The sequence below is a fragment of the Musa acuminata genome, chromosome BXJ3-9 (assembly GCF_036884655.1).
Source record: "Musa acuminata AAA Group cultivar baxijiao chromosome BXJ3-9, Cavendish_Baxijiao_AAA, whole genome shotgun sequence".
In the NCBI taxonomy this organism is placed as follows: Eukaryota; Viridiplantae; Streptophyta; class Magnoliopsida; order Zingiberales; family Musaceae; genus Musa; species Musa acuminata.
In genome coordinates, this window is record NC_088357.1 from 39442428 (window position 1) to 39451915 (window position 9488).

The following is a 9488-nucleotide window of genomic DNA, read 5'->3' on the forward strand; positions in this document are numbered from 1 at the left end:
CTTAATCCTAACCCTAATTACATGCAAACTACGTAACTGAAAACATAGTCCTAAGCAAGTTTTCAACCGGCAAACGTCGAGTCTCCTTCCAGCGAGCTTTCCGGCGATCTTCCAGTGGACTTTCGATACACCCTCGGATTTCTTCCGGCGGATTCCCAGTTGGCTCCCGACCTTATGACGAGTTCAGCGAGTAGCCGAGCCTTCTTGGTGATCTCCACAAACCTCCGACGATTTCTTCAGCGGACTTCCGAAAACTCCGACAAGTCCCCGATTTCTTCTCGGTTGGTTGCGACAGCATCTTCGACGAATCTTTGGACTCTCGAACACCTATCGAACTTGACTCTGATATCTTTGCTTTATATTTTCAGGCTATCATAGTTAATCCTACACACTTAACTCAATAATATGGATTAGATCAATTAATCTATCAATTGATTTCATCATCAAAATATGAGATTCACATATCCAAATAATATTCAAGCCAAATGGATTAACCCAAACAATGGGTCATTTTGTTCCACCATGAGCCAACCCCATCAGTATTACTGTCAATCATGTTAGTTAACTACAACCAGATTCATTTTAGAACTTGTCAGCAAACTTCCATTCAAAAAAAAAAGGGAAAAAAAAGATTAATAGTCAGGTTTTCATCAAATTATGGATGTCACTGAAAAAGAATGTCACAATTGGAAGATTCATAGTTTCATTTGACAATATTTCCTGCTTCAAAACACTTTCACCTTTGATCACGTGAGAAAAAGATTCTTCGTCTCATCTCAAGGATGTAATTAAGTTATAAATTACACACAATGCATTGAAGAATAAAAAGGTCAATCTGTAATGACAGATTGACACCCAGAGCCACACATTTTGCACATAGAGATGTTCTTAAGCAACAGTAAGCAGTTAGCTAGTGCATGACTTGTCCACTTTGTTTATATTATTGTCCTGGAGGGCCTTCCATGCGGATATAATCATACATGATTCCATGAAAAGGGCTTGTACTCTTGGTCTGAGTTAAATAGATTGTATTATCACCTTGAATAAGCCATGCACTTTGCACATCAATATTAAACAACCAATATAATCCATGAATTCCATGTCTTGCAATCGAATTGTCTCTACCAATTAGCCCTGTTGTAAAGTGAGGAGGATTTATCGTTGCATCGTTAAAACGAACCTGGCCAAATGATAGGTATAGTCATAGCAACAAAAATATCAATTACTTATAGTCAACAAAAAAGAAAGAGGCTTATGAATTACTTGTAATTCAGAAATTGTGGCAGAGGCAAGTGCTACTCTAAGCTTGTAAGCTCCAGTTTGATTGACACTATCAACTTGGAACTTGATTTGCCATGTCGTTGCTTGATAGGAGTTCTCTCCAATCTTCCTGCAAGATAGTAATAATCGAAAAACAACATAAGATAATAGGATTTTAGAACTTAATCCTCTTTACGAACAACCTAATAGACAACTATTTCAAATATTCATAATGAAGACCTAGATTTTCTAAGCTTAACAATATCAGGTGAGGTGTATATGCATATCATATATTTTTAATTCTAATTCATTTTGTGAATTACATAAAAGAAATATCAAATAATGGAATAATACCAATATACTATTGCCGATAAAGGTGGATTAATCATTGCTTAGTCTCTATGTAGTATTATGATGGCTAAGAATATCCTACAATCACTGAACATATACTATAATTATTTAGGGGTTCTAAAACCATGAGTAATTATACTAAGAATTTTTCCAAGAATTAGTATATCCGAGCCAACATCACTCCACATTGCAAAAGTTGGTCCATGAATTTGTTAACTAAAATATTTCATAAGCATTTGCACGTCCGAGAAATATTTCATAAGCAAATTACACACTAAGCTATTTGGTGGATGGATCTTAGAGGGAAAATTCATGACAAAATTCGTCTTAGAATATTTGAGATGAGCAAAATAAGTTTGATGAATTGAAACCTGGTAACATGAGCGAAAAACCAATCTTTTCTATAGTCACTCGCACCAACTGAATAAATAAGATCACTGTCAGGATACAAGTCAGCATATCTCTCCCATAAACCATATTGCCTAAATCTGTAAATAGAAATTAAGAGATTCAATAAAATAATAGAAAGGGTAGAAAACAAAATAAATAGAAATAGGTTTTTCTCTTTTATTTTCTCTTATAATCAAGCAAAAAAGTAACAACCGCATAATATTGGTAACATTTTTAAGATGAAAGAGGATAATGAAAAGAACATCTAATTTGTATAACCTGTCTGGATGATTAACATAGAGTTTGTTGACATAGATAGGATTAGGATCTGGGACAAAGAACTCAGCAGCAGAGCGATCGGGAATTCCTATTTCCCATAAAGTAGGACCATCCCTCGGAGGCTTATACACAAGGTCACCCAAATTGATTTGACTTCCTGATCATATATACATAAACTAGTAAGTTCTATAAAGATTTTACATGTTTACCTGGATAAAAGCAACAATTTATCAACCTGAAGAGATAGTTATAGTCATATCTAATTTGTAGTCCCCAATAAATCCAGGAACCCATGCATAAAGATTATAGTCTCCGGTTCGAACATGAGTAATGGTAAAAATCCCTTTGTCATTGGCTCTAGTCCAAAATTGATATCCCTGTAACATTATAACATATGAGATGCTTAAGCACCACAAATATATATATATATACATACATATATACATATATACATACATATATACATATATACATACATATATACATATATACATACATATATACATATATACATACATATATACATATATACATACATATATACATATATACATACATATATACATATATACATACATATATACATATATACATATATATATACATATATATATATATATATATATATATATATAGAGAGAGAGAGAGAGAGAGAGAGAGAGATTTCATGCATGTGTTAACCTTGAATTCTCTTTGCCAGGACCCGGCTTCTCCAGGTAAAGCCAAACCAACAAAAGCAGCATCCCCAATTATATCTTTCTCATCTATGAACCTGAAAGAAAAGTACAAAGTCTCGATTTTTCAACAGTACAAGTTTTTGGTTTTGAATACAATTGGGTACCTAATTTTCGTTAATGAGGACATAATTTCACTCGTATAACATTATATACAAATGACAGGATCTGGACATTTAATGGACAAAATTATGTTATCCTTTCATAAGCATCAAGTATGAAAAGGATTGAAGGACATAAAATAAACAAACATAAATGCAATCATATTTGCCATATTCAGTTAACCAATTCATATGTCAATACGTGGTAAATTAGAGGAGAAATCATACTTATCTCGAACCAGTAATCTCCCAGTAACAGAACCTCTTTGATTAGATTTTTGGAAGTCCTCTGAAACTGGAAATTCATATGGCCAACTCCCCACTTGTGTTAGTGCCTAGCTTGATGAAGAAAAAATGTGTAAACACAAGGAAATAAAGATAAACCTGCCATTATCATATTAGCATCTTGTCCTTCTGCTTGAGATCAACTTCTATAGTCTTGTTATTGTTAACTCTAGTCACTTCTATGTTTCAAAGGAGGTTTCGATATCAATATACAAGTACCGTATGCTAGCGCGTTCAACTGAAGCTGAGCAGTTTGACTAGCTAAAATAAATTGGCTCGTTTGCATACAACAAAAAGAGTACTTATTGTGACAACAAATACTTGCACCTGAAGTTTTGCATCGTCCCAAAGAAGTTGTCGATTTGTACCATCCATAGTAGAATTGAGGTAGATGAACACAGGACCAAAGACTTTCTTCCAGTATTCACCATTCCTGAATTTAGGCACAAGATCCTGCCCACTGTAGTGAGCACTCAAAAACTTCTGAAATAAAGCAATGTGAAAGAAAATTAGTCATGCAACGAATATACCAGCCACCATTTAATGCCATGTTGATATAGAAGTGCTAGACAAGGGTCATTAGAAGGTCAGTGCACTTTGCTTAGCATCAGTTGTATTTGCCATTAACTACTCCATAACTAGTTAAAAGCTTCACAAAAGTTACGCCTTAACAACAGAAAAATGTTTTTTCCCAGAAACAGGAAAGGAAGAATTATTGTCACCAATAAATATGACAATGACCATTTGATTTTACGCAAATATGAATAAATGATTTTTGTTGGAAGTAAAATAGAAATATTAGAATAAAGACACAAATAAGTGTCACTTAGAATAAAGAAATATATTTAAAAAACTTGGGACGAAATTATATGGTTGAGATAAAAGTCGAAAAAGAAAGGATAGTTGCCTCCGAAGTTGTAAATATCTGAGACAATCCTATAATTTTTGCATCGCCGTCTCCCCTTGGTAGACAAACTTGCTCGAAGGGGTGTTGGAGGTCATTTCCTTTGCCCATCCTGTGGATTAGAACCTGAAACCATTGATCATTTGTTCTTCTCTTGTCGGTTCTCAGTTTATTTGTGGCAGTTCTAGAGAGTAAACTACAGAATACTTTTTTGCATGGGAATACTTGGAAAGCTGGTGAGTGGATCCTTGAAGGAATGCATGCGGGCGGTAATTTGGGATTGTTGCACGCATCGGTGGCTGTCACTGGACTTTGGTGGCTGTGGAGGATCAGAAATGAAGCTTTGCATTCTGCAACCTTCAAACCAATCTGCACTGTTTTCCATTTGAATGTGGGCACGATTTGGGATTATGACATGGCCAAGATTCCTGATGGGTTTAGGCTAGAGATTATCTCCCGTCAAACTCATTGGAGTCCTCCTCCTGAGGGGTGTATGAAGATAAACTAAGATGGTTTCATGGGAGAGAACCGGATGGAGGGTTGGGTTTTGTTATCCAGGATTATAATGCTGATCCTATTTTCTCTCACGTGTTTAGAGAATAGAATAAAGTAGTCAATCGGTTGGCTAAATATGCTAGGAAATATAAGTCCAGAGGGAAGTGGTTCTCCACAAAATAGGTTTTTTTTCATTTTGATGCTAGGGGAGATTTTTGTCCCCCGAAGACTTTATTAATGAAATTTCACCAAAGAAAAAAAAAATTGATAGGAATATCATTTATTTTTACATGTTTTTTTCTCAAAATTTTTGATACAAGATTGACTCTAAAATGATTTTTATACATGATTACAATATTTTTTGTTTTGACAATTAAGTTTTTTTTTTTTCTGTAGACCATGTCTCCAGTATTTTTTTTTTTCTATTGACCATGTCTCCCATATTTTTCAAAGTTAAAATGAAGTTAAGCTAGAGATAAAAGAAATGATACTTACTGCAAGGGTTGTAGGACCAACATGAGATGTTAGATCTTGTTTGACAGGCCCTCCGGACCGGAACTCATCGCTAGGTGTAATTTGCCAAAAACCAATCGGAGGATCAAAAGATATCCATCCATGGACCTTGTTGTCCTTATCTTCACAGGAATATTGATACTTGTCATCCACCTTAAGCAATCATTTTGTGGAATCAGATGATAAATTAACTATGTTGTCTAACTTGAAACATTTTTTACTTGAGCTGTAAGAACTTGCTTACCTCTCCTTTTAGGTCTGGATTAACTGGGTTAATTAGTAGAACAGCCTCAGGATATGCCAATTTCTGTGACCTATTAGGCATGCGATCATCAGGCATTGGCATGAATCTTTGCCTGTTATCTGCTATTGCCATGTAGTGAAACCTGCACTCCTCATAAATATCTAGTCATAAATATATGGAAACAGATAAAGCTTAAACATGTATGGCTACACATCTGTACAATTAGGTCACTATAGAATTCTAATTTCTGTTACTATGTCACCATCATTCCTCAAACAAAGAACATAACCAAGAGAGCATAAGATGTGATGAATGAGCGAGTCATCCTTGTAATATAGGCATGCTTCATAATGTCATAGCAAAAACACAAACTAGGCTAAGATCATTTACTTGTCCTTCCTAAGCTTGAAAGCAACTCTGGTTTCTGCCAAATCGAAGTCTGGCCATCCTTCCCGGTGCTCATAGATGGCGTAAGTGTAGAAGCCCGAGCAGCCACGGAGCATTATAAACCTACATATAGTAAAATATCAGATACCCGTCAACTGATCAACAGAGAAGTAATTTTAGGAATCTCCACAAACCTTTTATCTATGTTCAAAGGGACAAGCTTGCCTTGGAGGGATGGATCCCAGTTTCTTGTGAAAGAAACTTCTACCTGGTTTTCATCTTCATGAATTATTTCAAAATGTGTACCCTGGATCCTGTTTACCAATTAGCAATATGACCTACATTAAGCTTCATTCTCACCAAGAACTGGAAGTGAAAAGAAATAGATGAAGAAATTCACTCACACATCGAATATACCAGAACCCTGAGGTTCACTCCACACCACATCCCAGTACCTGCCATTGGAGATGGAATTTAAGTATTTATTTGTATTCAACGTGGTTTGGAGGTGGTAAGAATTCCACCATCTATGACATGAACAGAGAACTTTACGGCAACCTTTGCTGGTAGAGAAACTAGATAAAATTATATGTGAATCATGTGAAAAATCCCATTGCATCGCATGAAGAAAATATAAGAGCAAGTCAAACATCATTAACTTTCGCAATTGAATCGTCAAGAATGATCCTCAAAGTGTATGTGAGAAATCGGTAATCGGGAAAAATTTTAGAAACAAAACTTTTTTTTTTTTTTCTTTTTTGATGCAACCAGCTGAATTTTTTTCAAAAGGAACAAACCATTATATCTCGTTGAAAACATAAAGAGCATTATCGAACACGTTTGTAGAATATGATTCTTAATTCCTCACGAGAAATAACTCCCAGCAAGTGTTAACAAAAACTTACTGAAGAAGCAGAGCTATGCCATAAAGAGCAGGAATAATCTATTTAAAAGAAAATTCACGACTTGGAGGAGCGACGACAGAACATTACCCTCTATTCCCTTCTTCGTTAAGAACTTCCAATAAATTATCTACACCATTGTATCTAACTCCAGTGATGAGCCCCTCGGGATTCGACAAAGTCAATTGGAGAATACCATTATCTATCACAACCTGCACATTTATTTCTTCGACGCAATCAGATACATATGTCCAAAAATATCAAATGAGAGAAGATGATAATTGAGCCAATGTCTTCACATGATCATCTCGGACTTGTATGCTCACACCAACGGGGGCCATCCTGCAAGCCTCTCCCGAACAGGATCAACAACTCGTGAAGACTGTGCTGCAAACACATCGCAACGATACGCTGTGTCAATCCTGCCTCCAAACAAAACGCAGGAAACGATGAGCAAATATCCGTGAGAGACTCACCTCAGATTGCGAAGAGCTCGCATTGCGGTGGAGGCGGCGCATGGCTTTATAGTGGACCTATCGGGATCCTTGCCTGCGTCTTATCCGATTCCATGAAAACAAAGCATCGCTGGCTTGGAAGCCAAGCTCCACCATTGCTCGCTGGAGATAGGGATGGGAATTGGGATCGGGAGATGCGTCGCTGTTGAGAAATTTAAAACTGGAGGTTGGGCATGCAAGTAGCGCGTGGGCTCCGTCAAAATCCCCACCGCACCGCCCCAGAGTGGGAAAAGGAAAGTATCTTACGGTTTACGACGTTCGATTTCCTGCACATCCAAGGTGTATCGTGTGGATCTCGTAGTTGATCATGTTGGATTTGCTCACGTCATGTGTGTCTTTGTTTTCTCGGACGACCTACTTGTGCCGGTAGATTCTCGATGCATCTGTATCACGATCCGATGCCGATTGAAATGGCTTAAATATTTGAGAGAATATATATATATATATATATATATATATATATATATATATATATATATATATATATATATATATATATATATATATATATATATATATATATATATATATATATATATATATATATATATATATATATATATATATATATTACACATGTATTTATTCAAATTTCTGTACTCATCATCCATTAAGCTCTTTTAAATATTAGTTGATATTGAATTTGAAAAAGCTTTGACGAAACTTTCTTATCACTATGCCCTCCTTCAAGTCACCATGGGTAGTTCACAAACAACATTATAGCATACTTAAAAGAGAAAAAAAAAAGGAGTATTTTCTTCTTATTACCGTTGAGCTTTCACAGTTGCCCAAGGAGACTTTTTAGATGGCAGCAGGTGATTAGTGTTAGATTATAGAGGAAACGCAAGATTTCTGATACATATGGGAGAGAAAACAATCAATCTGAATGATGGAGAACCTTATGATTGGACTTGTTCTTCAATCCGAATTTTATTTAATTGCACTGTTTTATTTAATTTTTATTAATTGAATAATTAGCCTGTTTAATGAGCTAAATAATATATGAGATTTTAACCAGGTTTTAAATGATTATATTATGGTCATCTAGGTCATTAAAAATCCAAAACGATCACTGATTTATGATCTTTTTAATTATGTGGAGGTGTAATGTCTCACGTTTATTTGTTCTTCCAATTTTTCTTTTAACTTCCACATCTATTTTTATTTTCTCTAGAAGATTTATGAACCTCTTCACGTTTATTAAGCGTCTTGATCATATTTTAGAGCTGACACTTAACTATCAGCTGATTTATTTTCTTTAGATCATATAATTTATAGGTTTGTTAAACCAAGCTTAGCTTTCAGTTTACTGGCTCCAACAACAATAATACATAACTCACTGAGACAACTAAGTTACTAATACTATAACTACATCAATCTCAGGAAACTTAATATGTATTCAGGAGGAAAACTCAAACTGAAGGTGCTCCTAGCGAGCCCGAGAGCAACTCTCCTCTTCAAAAAAAAAAAGAAAAAAAAAGAAATAGAAGTTCTATTCAGCATAAAGTGGCCATTGTTTTCTCTGTACAGAAATCATATTCTCAAAACATCCTTAATTATATTTAATACAATCCTAAGAAAAAAAAAATAAAATAGAAAAAGCCCTATGTTTTCACTTTTTCTCATAGAGAATTCTATTTTTTTTTTAATCTCTCCAAAGTGCTCCTTATTTTTTGAGAGATGAAATTATTCTTAACCTTCACCGTCCTACTATGTTACATTGTAAGTCAACAAGTAATAAGAAGATATTAGTCATGTCTCGTTCCATCCTGCGTATCAACCCCCATAAGCGTGGGGCTGGGCTCATGTGTGAAGAGGCATTGTAGACGAAAGTGGTAACCATGCAAAGGGGTAGAACGACCACGATGAAGGATGGAGTGAAGATTAGGGGTAATCTTATTTTTTTTAAAATAAAAAACACTATAAGTGTATAAAGTAAAAAAGATGATGCTCAATGGAAAAAAAAGTGAAAAATTGAGACTTTTTTAAAGAATTTTCAGAGATAATTTAATATAATCTAAGGATTTTTTTTTTCCCACAACATGAGTATCAATAAGTCGGATGAAATTTACACACATTGAATTCAATGCTAAATAGGCCGAGTCTATCCTTAATGGCTATGGCTTCA

The 9488-nt window shown here is 35.1% G+C and overlaps 1 protein-coding gene across 1 annotated transcript; it reads right to left on the bottom strand.

Annotated features, from left to right (window-relative positions):
* Positions 1 to 603: 603 nt before the first annotated feature.
* Positions 604 to 7641, bottom strand: LOC103998572 (probable rhamnogalacturonate lyase B). The gene is made up of 16 exons (XM_065166327.1): positions 7322 to 7641; positions 7145 to 7232; positions 6936 to 7057; positions 6348 to 6398; positions 6138 to 6257; positions 5947 to 6066; positions 5557 to 5698; positions 5295 to 5465; positions 3728 to 3883; positions 3344 to 3450; positions 2962 to 3052; positions 2516 to 2657; positions 2281 to 2437; positions 1983 to 2099; positions 1264 to 1390; positions 604 to 1180 (listed from the first exon to the last, which is right to left on the bottom strand). Exons 2-16 carry the CDS (start codon positions 7184 to 7186, stop codon positions 941 to 943), a joined length of 1905 nt encoding a protein of 634 aa, XP_065022399.1. The 5' UTR covers positions 7187 to 7232; positions 7322 to 7641; the 3' UTR covers positions 604 to 940.
* Positions 7642 to 9488: the final 1847 nt, after the last annotated feature.

Bases quoted from the DNA above. Each gene is read 5' to 3' on its own strand.
- LOC103998572 (XM_065166327.1), bottom strand. From the start codon at position 7,186: ATGGCCCCCGTTGGTGTGAGCATACAAGTCCGAGATGATCAT. The intron at 7,058-7,144 runs GTGAAGACATTG...ATAAATGTGCAG, and splicing joins TACAAGTCCGAGATGATCAT to GTTGTGATAGATAATGGTAT. The intron at 5,466-5,556 runs GTAAGCAAGTTC...TGATTGCTTAAG, and splicing joins ATCCAGACCTAAAAGGAGAG to GTGGATGACAAGTATCAATA.